This window comes from Rhea pennata, chromosome 2, assembly GCF_028389875.1.
Source record: "Rhea pennata isolate bPtePen1 chromosome 2, bPtePen1.pri, whole genome shotgun sequence".
Classification (NCBI taxonomy): domain Eukaryota; kingdom Metazoa; phylum Chordata; class Aves; order Rheiformes; family Rheidae; genus Rhea; species Rhea pennata.
This window is the reverse complement of record NC_084664.1, coordinates 62,210,328-62,232,393: the sequence shown is the minus strand read 5'-3', so window position 1 is coordinate 62,232,393 and position 22,066 is coordinate 62,210,328. Positions and strand designations below refer to the sequence as shown.

At 38.3% G+C, this 22,066-nt stretch overlaps 1 protein-coding gene across 6 annotated transcripts in view; it reads left to right on the top strand.

The window, feature by feature from the left end:
* TNS3 (tensin 3) overlaps window positions 1-22,066 on the top strand; it is a 304,944-nt gene that overhangs the window by 165,245 nt on the left and 117,633 nt on the right. For all 6 annotated transcript variants that reach the window (XM_062569612.1, XM_062569611.1, XM_062569610.1 and 3 more), the window contains 4 exons: window positions 1,568-1,609; window positions 14,335-14,387; window positions 15,161-15,332; window positions 21,256-21,306. In XM_062569612.1, the coding sequence (XP_062425596.1) occupies window positions 1,568-1,609; window positions 14,335-14,387; window positions 15,161-15,332; window positions 21,256-21,306 (318 nt within the window). The remainder of the gene's footprint in view (window positions 1-1,567; window positions 1,610-14,334; window positions 14,388-15,160; window positions 15,333-21,255; window positions 21,307-22,066) is intronic.

Here is a 22,066-nt window from a genome sequence, read left to right as displayed (position 1 = left end):
CGTGCTGCTTTAGCCTTTGTTAGCGCTACCGCTGGGCAGTCTTGAGAGGATCCAGCTGCGGTCAGCAAGGTGACTCAACAGGAGGGAGCTGGGTTTTCTTTCTGTTGTGCCATTTTAACGCGGTCTGAATCAGAAAGCAGTTTCTAGAGACTTTCTCCCTCCATCCCCTTTGGGCGCACTCTCCAAGTAAGTAAGTTTCAATACCGATTGCTCTTTACGTGTTGCTTAGCCTGTGTGTGTTAATATACCAGTGAAATCTCTGAAGGGGAGAAACAAAGGTTTCATTATATATTTTTACCTCTTCCTTTCCTGCTTCTTTCAATTTAAATTTTAATTGGATTAGATAAAACTGAGGTTTCATTTGTTTAAGGTATTGTTTTGCATGACTCTTCTTCAACTCTAGTGTTGCTGGGTGCTGTGTTAACAGCTGCTGTGCTTCACTCTGAAGGTGACTGTATTTCACTGGTGCATGAAGTCGTCCCTCTTCTGTATAAAATTTACATGTAAGATTTTCCAGCTTGCGTGATGATTTTGGAGTCCATAGGATGGATTGTGATGATAAAGTTGTTATTACAAGAGCAACATATCTGGCTACGATTTAGCTTTAATGTCTTCTGAGTAAAACCTAGTTGATTTTTGCACATAATTTGAGATAGTCTTCTGAAAAAATCTTTTTAGACAACTAAACGTTAACTGTTAGGCACAGTGGACCCTTCAGATTTGCAGAATAGGGAGCGTTAAAGTTTCAAGAAGTCTTCTCTAGCCTTTGGCAGCTATTTAGTTCTAGTGCTGTTTAGTTTTGTCATTTTCATGAGGATTTTTCAAGATTAAATGCTTCTATTACTGTCCTGTTATAATCTCAAATGGTAAAATCCTTAATCTAGAATGTATATTCTCTCCAGAAATGCTGTCTTGCCCTTGCTGAAGTTCTAAGCAAATGTTTTGAGACTTTTAAACCCTATTTCTGTACTGTACTATATTACCTTAATTTAATGCTTATTGTAGTCATCATTAGAGAAGTAGGTCATGATGGAAGGTTATACTTCTAGTGATTCAAGTTAGACTTTTATATAAAAGATTGGCTAATTTTTGAAAAAGATTTCTTTTTGAACCCAAAGAGATACAACTTTGTGCATTGAAAAACTTTGAGCAGAGATTTCACTCAGTGCTTGAAGATTGATCCCAGAGAGTTTTTTTTACCTGTACCCATAGAAGTGTGGAGGATTGAGTTTGTTTCTGTTTTCATCAAGAAGCACAGAATGAATGAAAGAAGAAACACAAAAGTAGTTGCACAGTTGACCAACATGTATGTCATAACTTAAATAAATCACCCTCAGTAACTGAATGCTAGCTAATAAGATCTGAGTTCAGGAGATGATAGTGTAAAATAAATTCCCTTTATGTATCTGTTCTGAAGGTGGCTTGTAGATGGCTGTGGAATGTACCTGTATTTATGAATGATCTATTTTGTTGTATATATACATTACAGAGGATTTCTTGTGATAGAGTTAGCAAACTATCTGGAAAAACAAAGTCAGTTTTGTTCTTTTCTTTTCTCCTTTTGCAGCCCAATAACTCCGAGGCCGTTAAAAGCCATGTAACCAGAACTGTAAGTTATATTTATTATATTTTATTTATTTCTTTTTCATTTACTTAACTTACTTTCCTGTTTGTAGTTGTTCATTTTCATTACATCTTCACAAAGCATTTGTTACTGGACATTTTCAAAGCACATACTTTGATTTCTGTACTATGTGAAATTAGGTTTTGATTAAGGTAAATAGTGGGAACACTTATTTACCCCTCCCCAGAGTTTATCCAGGCACAATGAAATGAACTCTGGGTTTCACATTTCTAACTGAAGCAGGGGAGAATTAAAGAGAAATATTAAAATGGTATATAATCTTACTGTATTCATAGGAGTTTAGAAATCCAATACAGTTTTTCAACAGGAAGAATATTAGTGTCTTGCATTGTGGTCAATATACAGTCCATCTTTTTGCCTTTATTTCCTTAAGTTACTGTGCCATATTATTTACAAAAGAAGTAAAATATCATTCCCAACCCTGTGTTGTTCTTACTGCTATAGTAATGCTGGTACAACTAGTATTAAATGCATTTACCACAGTGCAACAGAACCCAATCTTCTAAATCTTGTAAAAAGTTCTTAGAATGGGAAGTGTGGCATATTTTAACATTGCAGTCATGTATAAGTGTTTTTTTTAGGGCAATTTCTGCGAAATAAAACAAGGAAGAAAAAATAGAGACAGATTCTGTGCAAAGTCTGAAGACTTTTTGAGGTCCCTTTACCATTGCTTTTTATTGGAGATACCAAATTGTTATTGTTTATTATTATTTACAATTTATTATTATTTTTATTTTTTTGAGGTAAATCATGAGATGCACCTATGGTTAGGTATTGATCAATTATTGTAGGCACTATCATAGTACGCAACTGTAATGATTCACCATTATAAAAGTGAATTTAACATTTAAAAACAGGCAGGGAGAATGATTTGCAAGATGAATACAGTCTTCCCCAACTGGCTGTTAAATTCAAGAGCATCAGCTCTCTTTTGCAAGAAATGAGCATCTGTTTCACAGTGTTAGGTGTGTGGGTGTTGCGTTTGTTTGGCAGTGGTGCCTGTGGCTCCATGCTGCAGGCTTCTGCTGGCATCGCTCATCCTGCCTGCTCTGAGTGCAAGAGTTCTGGTCCTAGACTAACTACATAGGCAGGAGACCTTCAAAGAAGATTCCTCTATGTTAGCAATATAGTTTTGTTTACTTGGGGTGGCAGCAATGGTTTTGATACAACCGAGGTCAACTTTATAGTTACTATTGCCTGTTATTATCCACACTTTTCCAGTAAAGTTACAATTATTTATAAATTTCTGGAATGTATTTAATATTGAAAACAGATAAACTGTCTTGGGACAAGATTATTTCTCCATTCACTTCACTCTCTTCTTTCTTAACTAGAGAAACCAACTAAAAGAGGGGAGAAAAAAAAAGACCCCCCCCAAATCAACAGAAAAAAACAGAATAAACTTCTCAATTATCCATATATGAATAATCAATTTTGACAGCTGCTTGTAGTGTAACAAATGTGAAGCAAAATAATGAGACGCATTGTCTGAAAATAATTACAGATAGTTTTCTATTGTTAATTGGAAGTTGTTAGCTTCATTGTGTAATGTCTAAAAACTTCTGAGGGTTTTCTGTTTGTCCTGGCTGCTTATTATGCAAGCCAAGGTCATACTTTTCTCCCTTGCCCTTTTTCTGTATATGTGGTAGCTCATGCACAGCCAGCCGTTTTGAAGCACGCTTAGTGGCAAGCTGTGCTTTTTCAGCTGTGCCTTTTGTCGTGTTACACATTGTATTGGTTATTATTTGTCCATTAGCGCAGTACCTGAAATGTTTGCTAGTTCCTTTACATGGAACAGTACCCTGGGAGCAAAGGGATGGTGGGGACTGAAGATCCCCAGGAGCAAGATCCCTGTTGAAACACCCAGGAAGACCACCCCTGCCTGGAAAGGCAAGGAGCGTAAAGCTGGGGTTTCATAACCAAGTGCTGTCTCCAGCAGTGGAGCTAAATGCAACCGGGGCCTCGAGGAGGCCATCGCTGCTCCCCATCTGTGACCCATGACTGCAGCACACGTTGTATGGGGCTAATGGGAGGTGCATTCCTTGTCACTCTGCCATCCCTGCCTGCTAAATTTATGCTGTGTTTGTTCTCTTTTTGTTTTATTATCTGACTGGAAAGAGAATGCATTAACATGCCTGACCCTTTTTTGGCTCTGAGTTTTCTTCTCCTTTCCTCCCTCTCTGTTCCATTTTGTTTGTAGCATTGGGCTGTTTTGGAAAGAAAAGCTCCGTTGCTTTTTCCCAGCAATGTGGCTGCTGAAAGAATATTTCCAGCATCAGCCACTACAGCTTTATAGGGAAGCTGTGAACATCAACAAAGAGAATTTGGCTTGTGTTCAAGACAACATCAGAACCAAAGTTTGATTAACTTAATTCTGGTGTTTGGGATAGCCCTGAGACATGGATAACATTTCCTTATGCAGGAAGTCAGAATTGCATTTCCTTAAATTTAGAGGTCTTCCTCATGCCCCTGTGGACTAGGATCTTATTTTATTCTTAATATTCAAAAGAAATAAATGAGTGAGACTTCTTGTTTCTAACATTGTACACAAAAGACTAGGAGAAGTGATTCTGTCTCTTTCTTTCCAAGATGTGCACCGGTACACATAATTTTTTATTAGTAAGCAGGGTCCTGAATTGGAGATGAATGTTTGGATGCTGCTGTTTTGATCTCTTGCATCTTTGTCTAGGTTGAAGAGAAACTCAGGAGATAATTTTGAAGTCTTCCTGCCAGCACATTTTTATCTTTTCCCTGCAGTAGATATTGCTGTATCTTTTCAGTTACAGAGTGCATACAAGCAGAAGCTTTGAGTTAGGTGCCATTTATTCAGGCTGTACGGGATTTGAGTTAAGAGCCTTATCCCTACTGTAGCAGGTGTGAAATTAATGCAGAAACTTTTATGTCCTGCTGTGTCTCTTCTGCTTTATTAAATTGTCTGTGGATGGTATTTATACAGGAAGCTGTTTGAAACTTCTTCAGTAATTATGAAGCTGTGCTACAACCAGAGTTGGAGCGCACATATTATTGTAGTCATTTGAGGTAAACTCCTTATGTAATACTTAACATGGTTGTATTTAAATACAGACATCATAAGTTTCCCTTAAGTTTGCAGTGGAGCTCTGCTCTGCTCTGCTCTTCGGAGAGCTACATGCAACAGGTGTCAGATGAGAACAGTGCCTCTGGCAGAAGTTTATGCTGTGGACCGGGTCATGGAAAAGGGATGGAGGCAATATGTAAAGTTCGCTCTGTGCTTTCTGTGCTTTCACTTCACTGGGAATATTTTTTTTTTTTTGGTAAGAAATTTAGACTAACGAAACTAGCATTGCCATCTTCTCTACCACCACTCTGATGCAAGCTGAGGGAGTCCGCACAAGTTGCATGAGTCATCTTCACAGCAGTTTTACTTAGTTTGGGGAGAAGTGTTTGAAATCGCAGTAATGCGGTTTGTCTTTTTGTAAAAATCTTCCTGGAGATTGCTCCCCCTGGAACAAGAATGGCTTTTTTGTGCGTTTCCTCTTGTCACATCACCCCCGTGCGGGAGGGCAATGAAATGCTCTGTGGTAGCCAGTCTCCTTCAGGACAGCCCAGGCCTGTCCGGCCACTTTAGCAGTAACTGACGGTGTCGAAGTGTTGGCGAATTCCCTTGCGTCCTTGTGTGGGTGATCTAACCCCTTAGAGATTCCCTCTAAGTAACCTTACTGTTGGGTTACCTTCGAGCAACATTGTCACCTGCTGTTGGCCGCTGTGAACAGATCCAATGGTCCATCTGTATTTTGCACCACTTTCTCTGTTTTAACGGAGCTGTAACGGAGACCGAGGCAGTAGCAACACAATATAGTGCCGTGAATCCTGCAGCTTTGACAGAGTCCTGTGTATTAAGGGAGGTGGGCCCATTCCTTTCGTGGCAAGCGATCAAACACACTTGGGATCGCACCCTGAGCCATTGCAGTTTGGCCTGGGAGAAGCCAGCGGGCTGGCGCCGCAAGCCTGAACGGAGGCGTGCTAGCAAAGGTGCTGGCTTAGGTGGCCTGAATGTGCTGTTCTTCTCTGGGACCAACTCAGAAAATCACAAAGAATAAAGTTAAATGAAAACCTTGAGAGTATGGAAAGCATGACCCTTTCCCTGAGAAAAAGGGGAAAATTGGGAGCTGGAGAAAAAAGGGCAAGATTAATAATGTGAGTCAGAAATGAGCTCTGCGTCTGGATTAGCTCTTAAAGAGGAGAGCTCAGGGCTCTGTCTTGAATGACTGTGTAGTGTGTGACTGAAGAAGAAAACGAGAGCTCAAGAGAAGGAAAAAAGGAGATAGTAAGAGACTTGGTGAGAGAAAGGGAAGTATTTTGGATCTCACTTAAGCCTTAAGGTGGTTATTTTTTCAGAGCTCCTGGATAGTACGTGCTAAGCACGGAAAGGAACAGTGCGTATTATATGGTTAAGGGCAATGATTGTCCCTACAGATAATGGAAATAAATGTGTGTATTGTGGCTGACTTCATGCTGCGTCAAGGATGTCTGTAACTTTATCATTGCTTGAATTTTAATTCGCATTTCGATTTTCCCACTGTTGTTTAAAAAAAAGGGGGGGGGGGGCAGGATCAGTGGAGCTTCCTGTCAGCCTCACCTGCCAAAACTTCACCTGAGCAGCAGGACACACACTGCAGCTCTTGCTATCTAACTTGGATGGTAGGTTACTGTTGGCACAGAATAGAGGCATTTTGAAAATGTCCCATATCTCTGTACTAAACATGCACTGTTTTCTTTTTTTATTTTTTTCCCACACCCTTTAAAGGTAGCTAGTTGGTATAGATCAGGGGCTGAGCTTTGCAGCTTTCAGGGAGAGCAATAGGAAAACACAACAAGCAGTTTTGCAAATCCATGGTGTTGAATATATGAAGACCCTTCTCTTTATGTTTCTGGTGCCAAGCGCTGTGCTGTCAGTGGTTGAAACGTGTCTTGCGTGAATGTCTCCCACCACCTACTTAGAAATACTCATCTAGCCAAAATGTTTGAAAAGCTACTTCTGTGTAAAGAAATTGCCACTTCATTTTGTGGAATGTTTACAATAAGACAGTGAGTGTTGTTTAAACTTTCTGATTTTTTTTGCACATTTCTTTAAATCAGATGTATTCTCCATCTGATTTAAAGGGACCACCCTTTATGTGGCAAGGCATGTGCAAGAAGAGTTTGAGATGACTTGAAAGAACCTGCTGGGTAGCCAGGCTGCACATGCTGTTTCAGTGTTGACACACTCAGTTCTAGCTCACCTGAGCAGATGTGTTCCTGCTCTGCACATGCAAGAGATGAAGCACGTGTGCAGGCTCCCTGGGTGGTGTTTGGGTGTTATGCAGCATTGGCCAGCACTCGTGAACTGTCTGGATACACTGCAGAATTAAGGCTTCAGAAACTTTGTTTTTCTCCAGATGTGGACTATGTACAGCTGTAAAATTATAAATGAATGAAAACATCAGTTGTGCCCCATTCTTGCTTGAGTATGGACTTTTAGGGGCATGCAATATTCTAGCTTGGGAAGCCATTAGTAGCAGGTTTCCTATGTTCCATCTCTTTTGCTATGAATTTTTATTTTAAGAAAAGGAGAAGGGGTGGATGGAAGACCCAAGTGTCCCAGGAACTGTCAGTCCATGAATAGTGTTGCTCCTTCCCAATCCAAGGTTGCTGGAAGATGATGTTTCTACCCCCAGTCGCTGCCTTCTTACCCCTCCAGGCTGGTAGCTGGAATTGCTTATTGGAGTGCCTCGCAGACACAGTTTAGATGAACTGGATTACAAAGCTCTGCAGTTAAGCTATTTAGCGGAGCCTGGCCTGCCTTGGTTAAGTGTGTTAGGGAGGACTTGCGTGAGCAGCTTTGCCAGCTGCAAAGAGTCAGGGTAATTTCTGGTAGAGACAGCAAGCTGGGATTTATAACTTCTGCAGATACTGCTACTTGCAAAGGGCACATCTGTGTGGACTCCTGCTGTTACACTATAGTGGGAAACCAGATCATTATTTATACAGAACACAGTATACAGAACAAAAATAAAATGTACAGCCAAATGAATAGCTATTTGCAGCAGAAATAATGATAAATCTCTTCTGCAGAAGGTCAGCTGCAAAAGAGAGGGGTTTTTCCCAATATTTATGGCAGGAATAGATACACAGTATCACAGAGACGTTTGTATTCACAAGGCATGAATCCTTCACGTTAGAGATCATTCTAAAGCCAGAGGCCAAAAGATTATGCAAATTTTGGTTTTCATCCAAGACATCCAACCATATGTTTCTCTGAAGCTTCTAAAAGCAACTACTGTGTCAGTAGGAATTATCATCATGGAACAATCCAACTACGAGCGTAGTTCGTTGTCCTGTCTTTTCCGCAGTGTCCTGAAGCGTATAGAACAATTACGCTGTGCCTTAGAATAGGTTAGAGAATTTCTTCTGATCTCTATCCAAGGTTTGTGAAGTAAAAATAACCATCACAAACCTGGTTAAAATGCGTTCGGTTGTATCTATGCTCTATCTCACTATTCCTATTTGTGGGTATGATGTTGCTGCTTCAGACAATCCTCTGGCAAGAATGTCTATAAGCTAATGAAAAGCTATATAAAATGCCTGTAATTTTATGTACAGAATAGCTAATCAAATTTCCTAGTGCTTATACCAACACTAAAAGTAGGCATAAATAAAATATGTATATCCCACACAGATCCAAGTTGTTCTCCCTAAATGTATCTTCATCTCTCTAGCACAGATTACTCGCTGACTTGCGTATCAGACAGCAGCAGTTTTTGCCCGTGGAGGGTACCCCCTTACAACTGTTAATGCTCACCTTCAAGAACAGATCATGAGAGAAAAAGATGAGCTGTGTGAGTGCACGTCAGATCCTGGAGCTGCAAATCATCCGTAGTGCTGTTGCCAAGAAGCACATATAGTTGCTGTACAGATGTCTCAGCTTTTTAAAGACAGCTCCATCCTTCAAATTAGTAATTTCTGCTTAGATATCCCTTAAGTGGACACTGTGTTCCTGACATTAAATTATCATACAGTAACAGGAACTTGGGAAAAGACCACTAAATGATTTTTTTCATTTGCATTCCTTAGCCTGTCTTGGATTCTAATCTCAAGAAGGCTGGGCCTTACTTTGCCTGGCATTTTTGAGCCTGTGTGGCCCTCGCATCTAGTTTTGTTTGGCTGTTGCAAGCTAGCAGCTTGCCGACTGAGTTTGACTTTTTTCAGAGCTTACAAAAGGTAATATAAAGTATCAGTGTACTGACACTAAGCAAATAATTTATTTGGAGCAGAATTTTTATCTGTCTCCCTCCTTTTTCCCTTCCCTGGACTTTCTGGTCTCTGTTCTCCCACTATAGAGAGGAATTTAGCCTATGAAGAGTGTAAGCCTTCTAGTTGTCACCCAAGTCCCTTATTCAGGACTTGGAAAGGATGTGGTCCTCATTCTGAGACATGGTTTTTACAACGATAAGACTTGATTGTCCCCAATTCTTTTCTTGAGAAGCTGCCTTTCTTCAAGGGCTGGGGGGTGGGAGGGGGGCGATGTAGGCTTAGCAGAGAAGCTATTTTTTATTCCTATTTTCTACTCGACTAGGGCAGAAAGTGGCTCAAGTCTCAATGCCACCCTCCCAGCATGCCTCATACCTGTGTTGGATGGTCTGTGCTGTCCATCTGTGTAATGTTTTTTTTTTTTCTCTGAAGCTTTGGAGGGATTGGAGGAGAGATTGTAACTTTCTGAGCCACAGCCTGCTACTTGGGACTGCACAAGTTTGTTACGTGAGATAGACTAGGTAATCCATAAGCAGGTTCACCCTTGTTTGGTGGTGTCAGAGGAAAGCGAATAAAGGGAACTGATCGCAAAAGCTTGTTCTGTTTGGAACTAGTGGTGGAACAGCTTTTCTTTAACTGCTATGCAATAGCTTTCCCTCTTCCTGCACTTCCTTTGACAGCAGGCTGTGCTGGAACACTTACCTTCTAGTGGCTGCTGTGGTCTAATGGAAAGATGTAAAATTAAATATGGGCCTGTTTCTTAGCTTTGGCATTTCCCAGGACAAACTTATTGTGTCCTGGAGTCTGGAAGCCTCTCCTCTGAGGACTGCAATTTTGAGAGAAGTGGGGGGACTCTCAAATTGTCTCCTCTGAAGACCACATTTTTGAGAGAAATGAGTTAGCAAGTTCTGCAGTGCACGTGAGACTGGGTACAGGGACCAGAAGCAGTAAAAAGAGCAATAAGGATGATGTGAAAGAAAGAGTTGTATGTTTTGGATTTTCATTAGGAAAGGATGATGGAATGAATTTGCTTCTTCATATCATCATCCTGTGGCTGGAGAGAGTATCATTGTCATTTGAAAAGCAATTGCTTCCCCCTACTGGCTTTTGTAGAACAATTGCAGCTAAACTGACCAAAAGACTCTTTATACTCATTTACTTAGAGATAACTTTTACATGTTACTGTTTGGGATTGATTTGCACATACTTGTGTGTATGTGTATGAAAAAATTTCTAAAAGCAGAATGAATAGTTGAATCACAGAAATTAGTAGCTTTTTTTTTGGTTGGGTTGGTTTATTGGTTTGCTGTTTGGTTGGTGATTTTTGTTGTTTGTTTTTCTAAAGCCCCATTTCTTACTTGACTGGATATAATGTCTGCATTGCCTGGCAGTCCCAGGAAGAAGGGAATCGAGGACCATGGGGAGAAGGTCAAGGAAGAATAACTGCAGGAATGTGTAATCTCAGGATGGTCTGTCTTAATTAGCAACAAATCAAGCACTGTTCCCACTGGATCTATCTTAGTTATTACTTGCTGCTGAATTTTCAGACGTGTTTGATTAAACATCTCATTTTGAACCATTACTTTTCTTTCTCTTCTCCACTACCTTTGGTGACAAACAATCAAAATCAGGTCTAGTTTATGCAAGTTTTTCTATGAAATTGTCCATCCTGGGAGATGCTGGTCAACCTTTCTTTCTTAAAGAATAAGCAAAATGTTTTCCCATATATCTGTCGTGTGTGTAGCAAGGCAGGTAACTGTTTTGATACATGGAATGAGATGGTTTTACCTTTCTGGATGGCCTACTGTGTTTTTTTGAATCCTGTGCTTGGTGAAAGTCATACTCTGCTGGTAGATATGTATGGCTTAGTCCTGGTTAAAGAAGAAATGCCTCTCATCAGTGAAATTACCCTAAGACAACACATGGGAAAAAGAAAAGCAGTTAATTTAAGTTCCAAGTTTTGTTTTAATTGGCTGCTAAAACTGAATTCGGTCAGGAGCATAGTGAGACAGGCTCGTGTTTACAGATTGCTTATTGTGAGGAAACTCTGTGACTTCTTCCTCATCTGTTTGAGGTCAGGTTGTAGGATCATGTGCATTTTTGCTGCATGTTTCTAAAATTTTTTAAAAGCTTTTTCAGTAAGTGCTTTGTCTCTGTAGTACATGGCTGTGAAATACATTCAAGGTCATATGTATCTCTTAATTGGATTTCAATTAACAGTGATGAAGCAACTACAAAAGTATTTGAGCTGTGAGGAGAAGTTAGTGGTTTAGTTGTTGGTAGTTAGTAAACAAGAAGTCAAAACATGAAAAAAATGAAAGCGAGAGGATGCATGGCTGCCTGAATCACAGAATCAGTAAGGTTGGAAGGGACCTCTGGAGATCATCTAGTCCAACCTCCCTGCTCAAACAGGGTCACCTGGAGCATTTTAGACAGGGTTGCATCCAGGCGGGCCTTGAAGATCTCCAGAGAAGGAGACTCCACAACCTCTCTGGGCAACCTGGTCCAGTGCTCCGTCACTCTCACAGGGAAGAAATTCCCCCTCACGCTCAGGCACAACTTCCTGTGGTTCAGTTTCTACCCATTGCCTCTTGTCCTGTCACACGGGACAACTGAAAAGAGTTTGTCCCCATTCCCTTGACACCCTCCCTTCAGGTACTTATCCACATTGATAAGGCCCCCCCTCAGCCTTCTCTTCCCCAGGCTGAAGAGGCCCAGCTCTTGCAGCCGTTCCTCGTAGGGCAGATGCTCCAGCCCTCTGATCATCTTCGTAGCCTTATGCTGGACACTCTCTAGTAGCTTCATGCCTCTCTTGTAGTGAGGAGCCCAGAAATGGACAATACTCCAGATGAGGCCTTACCAGATGATTAAATCATGGAAGAGAAAAAGACCAGAATTTGGAGGACATACAGAAAAACGGAGGTGTGTCTTGGCTGTTTGACCATTTGTCAGCAAGTGCCTGATTGCAGTCTCGTATATAATGTACAAGGTGATCTTGACCTTATGAATGGTTAGGTAAAATTTAGCTGTACAATGCAGCATATGTAGACAATGGAAGGTTTCACATGTTGAATCAAAGTATCCTTTTGAAGACTTGTGTTGTTCAGTTGATTTTGGGAGTTCTCCAGAAGTTTCTACTTTGTATAAAAATGTACCCCTAATAACAGACTAAAGAATGTTGCAGCTATTGAGTTCATGCAGTAAAACTTGATACCCAAGCCAGACTTTGGAAGTGTAAGAGTCCTTTTAAATTTTATACATCCATACATATGTACGTACATTAAAAATATATTTTAAAGAAGCAACCAATCAGATAAAAGTTTAAACTGTAGTATATTCAGAGAGATTTTTTTTTCCCCAAATAGTACTGAAAATTTGTGCTTTAAGTGATACCAGCTGTTGAATTGTGGAAGTTGGCAGGAATCCAGTTAGGTACATAGAGTGTTAAAAGGTATACTACTGAACATTTCAATGGATGACATGGCACGCAAAATTAAATAGAGTTGCTATCATTAACAGGTTGTCCTTTTGAGTGAATGGTTTGCACTGTTCGGTTTGTAATGATATTCAATAAGGTATCATTTTATCACCTTTTTTCTTGGCAGAGGAAGCCTGAAATCTGCATGTATCTACTGATGCAGATTAAATGGAGGATTAACAGTAAAATTTTTGAAAAATGGTAGAAGTACTCCTTAAGCAACAAATACATCTGTGTAACCAACAGAAACCAAGCAAGAGGAGGTAGAGGCATGTTCCTCTTACTCCTTTCTAGTTATTAAAAGCAAACAAACAAACCCTGCGCACCCAGAACCCCAACAAAAAACTTTGTTCTCAGGTTTGGTTATTAGTTGTTTAATTGTAGTAGCACCCATCGTGTATTACCTATAGCATTCAAAATCCTGAGAAAGGATAAACTTTAAACTGAAAATAGTATGCAATGCAATAAGCTTCTTCCTTTTTTTGTTTTTCCTGTGTTATAGAGAGGGATATTTAGTACCTTACAGCAACTGAATGAAATTAAGACCAAGTACACAGAAGAGGTACATCTTATGCCACCAGATAAGGTAGCTTAAAATTTGCCAGAACAGCTCATCTCTAGAAATTTTTGGAAGAGACATGTGTGCACCTTAGCTTTTCCCAGCTTTTGATAAACAGTGTACTTATATGAAATGTCCTAAAGGTCTCTTCCATTCCAGCACGACCTATTCAAATAGTTCAGTTTGTCATGTTCTGATGTAAACAGATAGGATTTATCAGAGTTCCAGCCATTACCCTTCCTTTCTGTGAACTTTTTCATGCATTTTTCTGTACAATAAGCATAAATGTGGAACAGGAAGATGCACAAAGAGCTTTTCTCTAATGGCGTTATTGATGCATGATATTAAAGTATACTTCTGATTTTCTGTATTAAAAAGATGCCTCTCAGTATAAAGTGAATCTTTTTTTTCGTTTATTTAATGGTAATGTTGTAATAGCTGTCTTTTTCTAAAAACTTGTCTGGAAGGAATACTGTCCCATGTAGATGCGTCTGTTTCTCTACGTTATGTACAAAGGGAGCTAAGGCTACAGTGGCACTAGTGCTCACATTCTGAACTCAATTCTCTCGCCTAAATTAGGTGAGAGACTTTCCATCCTGAAGGTTGCATCCCCAAAGATGCTCTTTAATGCCTGAGTACTATTATTCAACACACGGGACTACTAAAGACACATGGTAAATTCTCATAAGGCAAAATCACTGCAGTTCAGGTTTTTTGTTCAAACTCACAAACCATCTTTCATGAATAAATTAAATATATTTTTCAATATAAATGGACCTATTAAGACGACTTGCTTTTGTAAGTTTATTCCAAAATCCAGATTCTATCCCCTCAGAAATCTGTTGGATGTATTCTCTAATCTTAATGCAAAATTACCGAGAAAAACACAAAAGTCTTCAACTGCATTGGACAACTAGTTTTTCTCTGGCATAGAGAATCCACTTATGCTCTCCATCAAGAGCTGAGCATAACCTGGCAAAACGTAGGGAGATTATGCTTTCTTATCCCACTAATGGTATAGTTTGCCCCAGTAGGGATGTAATATGGAATACATAGCTGTATAACGCAAACTCTGATGATTGACTGTTTTACCTATTTTTGGCCATAGAGAACTGTAAGGAGAGCAAAAGTATGAAAATATATTTAACTTTATTTCCAAAGACAGATGAAAGGTTGGAAGCCCCCTAGGGAGCACAGAGGTGGAGAAATAGTGAAAAATAACATTTTTGAAGAGTTTCATGTAGGTATGATCCCTAAAGCCACAGTCATTATACTTCTCTATATCATGATACTTTAAACTGTGGTGAATTTTACTAAAAGGGAGAGGGGGAAAAAACACAGCAAGGAAGCTACAGGGTTGACAGTCTGCTTTTTTTGTTTCAGAATTCCAGCAGTTTTTCAAAAAGCTCATCTTTCTGTTGTGACAAAGTATCACAGTAAGTATTTTTAAAATATTTTGTCATAAAATGCTATGGTGATTTTAGGTTTTGCTATTTGTGCTTTGGATTTTTCTAAGATCAGTCTTCTGCAAGACATGTCCTGTTATGTAAAGACCATTTTACAATACCTGTCTGAGAAAACAGCTAGGGATATTTGCAGAGCTTATGCTTAACTTAATGACTCTGGTCTCCTGATTATTCTATCAGGAAGGACACTAGGTAAGGTGCCAGGTTCAGTCTTCAGCCTGAAGCTGAAATTTGAGTAGACTGTATATGTAGACTAGCTTGTGAGACTTGTGAGACATTGCACTGATGTTTGCTGTAGTTTGAGGAGGAGTTTTGGATTCACCTCAGTTTTACTTGGGACAGATTTCAGCATGGTGTATATCTGCAATGTTTAAGAGACTGCTGGCGAGTCTACCAGATTGTAAAGCACTTGCAAGCTTTGTAGAAGAATCGATTCCTGCAGTCATGGGTTTCTGTTCTTTGTTATTGCACATCCTACATTTTTTGCACTGGTATTTGTCACTTATATTCATGTTATTGCTTTTCTACATTATTGCTGTAGTTTCGAGCTAACTCCATTTGCTTACTACACTGAATAATTTGAGCTTTATGGGCATTTCAAAAATTGCAACTTTAAAGAAAATATGGGGAGCTGCAATGCTGACTGATTGCATTGTTTAAGTCCTAGTTGCAGTTCCTTACCATTAATGTGCTGTGTGTGTTCTCTACTTTGCTCTGAGCTATCATACCTAATTTCTTTACAGAAGTGCAGACTTTGATCACATTATGGAGGAAGGCTATGAGCTTGACCTCACGTACATCACAGAGCGGATCATTGCTGTATCCTTCCCTGCTAGCTGTTCTGAGGAAACGTACCTGCACAATCTGCAAGATGTAACCCGAATGCTCAAATCCAAACATGGGGATAACTACTTGGTATGTGCAAGATCATTCATTTGTTCTGCATCCTCTTCTTTCCTGCAGGAGGATGACTTGTAGGTACCTGTATGCCATTATAAATTAGACATCACTTGTCTAATTTCTCTCTTGATCATATTTACAACTTTGTACAGAAGAGCAAGATTTCCAGTAGTGTTTTGTGCCATTTTTATGCCATTAGACAAGGACTTTCCTGTTGGTGGCACTGTAGTCTATATTTTGGTAGTGCCAAAAGTCAAATGCCGTAGATTAATTGTAAGGGCTGTTTTCTTTGAGTAAAATATGCTCTTGAAAGATCCACATGCCACGCAATAGAATACATTTTCTTTTCCTACCACTCAGCAACATCTGGATTCTCAGCTGGGTATCTGATGGTCTCTCATATCATACCTTGACTGTCTGCTGTTATTTATGAATCTGTATATGTAGGGTTACTGTTTGGGTGTTTAGTCCAGCTCTTTCTCATTGAATTGATTTAGATCCATTTTTCCTGTTGTTTATTTTTCTCAAGAAAATTAAGTCATGAGCAAATTTGAGTTTCATGTGCAGATTTTTTTTATGATGATCCAAACTATTATTTTCTTATGCTGTCTTCTGCTTAATACTTCTAAACCCTATGGCTTAGCTTATTCTCTGAATGGGAATAAAAACCTGGGCCAATATTTTATTTACTTAATTGCTTCCAAGTGCATTTTTGGTCAACATGTGTAAAGTATTAAAATCAATTCTACAGCTTCAGGAGCATAAACTTGATTCATATCAGAAATTAGTTTCTGGAATGATTCCACCTAAAAATGAAAATATATTATCCTTTGCTCACAGAGGTGTTAAAAATGCATCATACATCCTAAAGATTCACTTGTAATGTTTGTAATGTTGTCTTACATCCTCAGAACACACCCTTATTCCCCTCTGCTTCTGTTCCATTGGACGTTTGTAGCTTGTAAAACACAAGATAGTAACAGTTTGAAGGAGATCTAGACGCAAAGCTTTATGGGTTTAAATTCACCTGCTGTCAGTAGCCTTTCTCATGTGACAGCAGTATTTTGGTATTTGTGTAAGTTTTCAGACTCAGTCCAGTTAAACCTCATTAAGTACCTGTTTGTGTTGCAAAAATCTGATGTGCTTATGGTAAGTTTTTTTTTTTTTTTTAGGGTGAGAAGCAGCCCTCCCTCTAAGTGAGATCGCAGTCAGTCAATGTTGCAAAGTTTTGCATTTTATTTTTATTCTAACCAGTGTTTTGGAAATCCATTTACAAAGAATGCCTGACTCTCTGTGGCAAATTGCAGCCAAGCTGGAGAGCTCATTTTAAAGCTATATCTTTTGTTTCTTGTGTTTCAAAGTCCCCTCCAGTGTGTTCCCAGAGGTACTTGTGAAAAAAAAAAAAAAAAAACAAAACAAACAAAAAAAAAAGGGGGGGGGGAGAAGAAGCAAGCAATTCTATTTAAATTGATGGGAACACTTTTACTTTTTTATTGGATCAGGGCTAACAGAAGATGTGTAGAAACCAGCATTTGCTGTTTTGTAGCTAGTTATTCTCCCTCTTGATTTGTGTATGTGTTAAAATGTTGTTGCTACAGTTAATAGCAAGGACAGAGGAGGAGAATGAAACATCCAAGGAATTAGATGAGCACATTGTTGCCTCTTTCAGTCACAGTAAATTGCAAAGAGTATGAATAAAAATACCCCAGAAATATCTCATTTTCTGTAACAGTAGAGAATTATACTTTGACAGTCTGAGACCAGAATCATTTACGGAATGATGGAAACTCCTCCGTATCTTAAATTAATCTTTGTTCTGCTTTATTATCCTAAGAGAGAAAAAAAAATACTTTTTAAATAAAAGGATTAAGTTCTCAGAAGAAATCAGAGTTTTCTTCAACAGTAAGCATTTTCAAAATTGAATTTTTATAGTGTCTGTGTAGCATTTTCTTTTTCTTTTCTTTTTTTTTTTTTTTTTGTTGTGTTTGTATGTGTGTGGCCTTGGTCAGCAGAGGGAAGTCATGTTATGTTGAAAAATTCAGCATGGATCACACTGGTCAAAAATCTTATACCCATATTCATGCAGAGTTGTAAAAGACCTATTCTTTAAATGCTCGTAGTCTTTAGAAATTGTCTTTTGTAAAACGCTAACTTGTATGTCAGAAACAGCAAATATATACATATATGTTCTTAATTTTTATTGTTTTAAATTAATCATGAATTAAAACTCTTTATATTGGACAGAGAAAAGAAAGAAATGAGAGAGATAAAGTATTCCATAATAGCATTATTAAAAAAAAAAATCTTTAAAGTGACCAAGAAACAGTAGCTCATTGATATGTCTGCTTTCATGCAATGTGTTTTCATCGACAGATCCTTTCTGCAACAAATACTTACTTGAAAACCCAAACCCTTCAAAGTAAGGAGAATTAAAGGATAGAATGAATCATCCTTTTATTCCCTATGTAGTAAAATTATCTGTCAGGTACAGAGGAATGCATATTTTATTGCAAGGAAAGATTCATAGGTTGGACTTGAAACATGCTGTTTTTCACAATTACTTGCAAAATACACGTAGTGCAAAAATTCTTCAAAAAGGAGAAAAGTGTGAAGGATTGAATTTTGCATAAATAAATTCACCATTTTGTTAATGTTCTGGATAACTTCAGTAATGTATTTGTCCTGTAATATTGACTTAAAAGTCTGCTATGCATTACACTTGTAGGAGAAAAGTAGTGCTCAATTGTTCAGATATTTTGAGCTCTTTTTTAAAAGGTCATTATCAGCTCATCAGTTTATTTTTCAGATTTTGTGCTCATTTTCTGAAAGAGACCACTTTGGTGTTTAAAATACATGAATGCGCCTACTTTTTTCACTGTCTCTAACAAGTTTTATTTCAGTGTTTATTATTTATGGCTGTCAAAGCAGTTCTCTTGATAGGGATTTAGAGCAATGATAAATGAACAAGTTATGTATGTTACGGGTATATTGGTGAACTCTGGTTATGTTTTTGGTATCTATAGTAAGTGAAAGGTAACAGAGTACTTCGAAGAGTAAACCACTGTAAATTAACTCACTCCTGTTAGACAGGCACAAACATGGGAACGTACAGAGCAGCTGGTGAGCAATAACTCATTTGTGTCAAAGGTGCTTGGAGTCTGCCTGCAAATACTATTGGCTAAATTCACGGTCTGTGCTTTTTTTAAAAAGCAAAACAGACCCCAAGCCCACTACCACCATTTATAAAAACATTTCAGTCATTACATTACAATTTTGACATACACGTGTTTGCTACTGGATGGAGTAACATAACCATGTTCTGTGTTTGCTTAGTCCTGAGTATGTAAATGATAGAGTCCAACTTCTGTGCTGCTGTTGTTTACTTGATGGAACCATTTGGTAATTTCAGCTTGTGTTACATTTTGGACTACCTCTATAACAGAAACCTTTCATTTCCCCTGCCCTTTACTCAGCTCCAGGCCTTCAACACTGATCTCCAGAAAGCAAGCGTGGTCCTTCCCCGGGAGAACAGTGTTGCCTGGCTGCTCTCTCAGCTGCAGGCTGGTGAGATGGTCCCCAGGCGGTTCCTGGTCTTGTATGACCACCGGGACTTCACTTCCCCAAATTGCAGCCAAACACCGATTGGTTTTGTTCTCTGATTTTGTGCTTCTGGTCATTTGATTAAGGAGCAGGCCAAATGCCTCAGTCTTCAGTGCCTTTATAAAGATCTGCTGGCCTTTTCCATCTGAAAGGTCTCTTAGTTTTGTTCTAAGGTGTTAGTGAATGCTCAGCAGGGTGAGCAAGTTAATATTATCTCCCTTGTAAAAACTTATTCCTGGGTCAGGGTTGAATCATTTTGGGGGGACTAGAGGTATCTTCCTTTCTATTATGAACGAGAAGATGATTATATTATTTCATCTTTATTTTTTAAATGAGATCCTAAAATTTATGACTAAATCACTAAGTTTTGTAAAATTAAAGGCTAATGCTTGTCTTCCTCTACAAAATGCAAGTAGAAGAGCCTTGGATATACAAGCAGCAGCTAAAAGGAATGCAATTAATCTTCCACTTCTATCTATTCATAGTATATGCCTCTGTTCAAAGACTTCAGTGACCTTTTGTTTTGTTTCCTTAAGTGAGATGTTGGTTCCTCTTGCTTCTGATCTCCACTCTGAGCAGACAGAACTCCTGTAGTATCCCCATCTGATCTCTACTACTGCATAGCTTGGTAGAGACATGGCATCTTTGAGTTTGGCATCTGATCCAGCCACGACAAGTATCTACCATGAACAGGGCCATATCCTCATGCATAAAATTTAGAAACTGGTCTTAAGTATGAATACAAGAAGATGAATAAAGAATGAAAGTTCTTACCAAATTACCATAGCACTTTTCCTGTGGGAAATTCTTAGGTAATTTCTCTTACGCACATTTTTTAAAAATCAAATATTAAGAATTCTGTATTGGGAACACAGCTTTCCACTAAATTGCTGTATAGTAAATATTGAAGCTGATAGAAAAGTAAGTTTTTTCTTAATCATTTACGTAGAACACTCCACCATCCACACTAGTATAGAAGACAATGCAAATATAAATTTTTGGTTATGGTTTATCTCTTCTGCAATCTCTTTTTAAAATGCAAACAGTATTGGAATAAAGACCATATCCTAATCATGTAAGGATGTTTTAAGCTTTCTGCTTATGTTTTTCTATTCAACAAAAGTGGTGTATACCCTTTATGGTCATGTGTATTTCCAGGTACACAGTTTAAAACACAAGCTGTTTTCCGTGTTAATTTTTGGTGCTTCTTTCTTCTCTGGGTGAATTTCTTTTTCAAAAGCCTGCCGTTTTTCCTGTAGATGGTATAATGGTTTCCTGCTTTTGCTTTGTCCGTCAGACGACTGCCCATTACGCTGCTTCAAACTACCGCATCAGCAAGCAGCAGGCACCAGTTTCCAGAAGCAAAATGATTTTGTTTCTTTGGCCTATTTGGATCTCGGCTTCTTTACTGAGCCTGCTGATGAGAGTGCTAGCTAGTTCCAGATAGGATGGTACTCTTTAGAATAGGGTTGTTAAGTTGTCCATAGGTGGTAATATATAATATATATACATATTATATATATAATGAATTTCCCTCTTATTTATGGCCTTTTTATCCCATTCCAACAGCATAATGCAACTTTTAAAATGATAATGGGTATCATCTATGTTAGCTCTGAGTGATGTAAAATAGCCATATTATGAATGAGAATCTGGTTCAGTAGCTCCGTTTTGTTCTAGTATCAAACAAAAATAGCTGAAATATCAATACTGAAGTTAGAAGTACTTCCTAATGAAGGAGTCAAATACACTTAGATACATTGCTTTATTTTTATTTACATTTGTTTATCAGTCTATCTCCTTGTGAAGCACTAATTGTGTAATAGCTTACTGTCTGTGGGTTAACAGAAGAGTTGAAGCATCTCAAAGGCCAGCCTACAGCTAAATAGCTATGTCATACCTTCCCTGTGAAGTTTTCACAGACCAACATTTTTTTGCTAGGCACTCAAATAAAGACTGTGCCACCCTCATAGATGAATTTATATATTTATTTACTTTTCTTGCATAGTGCAGTGATTTTGCATAATGCCTAGGTATCAGTATAGCTTTGACAAAAGTAAAACTCAGAGAAAAAAGAAGCAGCAGAATTTTATTGTCCCTTTTCAATTTAATTTCATCTCTAATTTCATCTTGTAATTACTCAACTTATTATGGGAAGCACCTAAAATACATTTATTTGCATTACCTGATTTTAAATGTTAATTTGGCTCAGTAATACAGCAGCCTGAAGCCTTACCACTATCACTTCTTCTAATTGTCTTGTGTTTCAAATACAGTGATTTACTGCATAAATTATGAAGCCTCAATGGTTAATTTTTTTTTCTTTCTTTCTGAACAGGTGTTAAACCTTTCTGAAAAGAGATATGACCTTGCCAAGCTTAACCCAAAGGTATTGGTTCTCTTCCATGACATACCTCTCTTGCTAGCATTAAAGGCAACTTAAATGGCCTGATAAGCCCTGAAGCTATACAAGCCTTGATGCACAGAGTAAGATAACAAATTTTGGAAGACATTAGAAAACCACATATGTGCATCCCTTTTAGTTTTTTTTTTTTTTTTTTTTTTTTTCCTAAGTTCGGCTTTGTGTCTGTTAAGCTATGCTTTACAAAGCTACTTCGATTGTTTTCTTCAATTTTGCACACTGGACAAGAAGGAAAACCTACTGAGGCTGCTGAAAAAATTCCTACTGAGTGAAGTCAATTTTACTGCAAGTGAAATTTCATTGTGCACCCATGGAATATTAAGCGTCCTAGATTGTGATGTACAGTCTGATGGCTGAAACTAGAGAACTCTGTTCAAATATAAACTTTGCTTTTTGTATTAACCTTTCCACAGCTACTTCTCTGCACAATAGAGACTTAATGAAGGGATCGGGCTTTTGAGGTCTTTCATCTTTTGTTCTTTCTCAAGGCTTTTCTCCTCTCCCCTGGTTATGTTTGTTGTTTAAAAAATGAAATGCAGGTAGTCTTCATCAACCATTATTAGGTCAGAATAGCACAGATGCTTATTTATAGCAGTAACTTTACAAAGATATACGATGCCTGAGGAAAATATTAATAATGTGATATGTTATTAATAATAACATTGACTCGTAGGCTATTCTTGAATATTTTATTGATCAGAAGGGATTTAAAACATTCATTTTTACT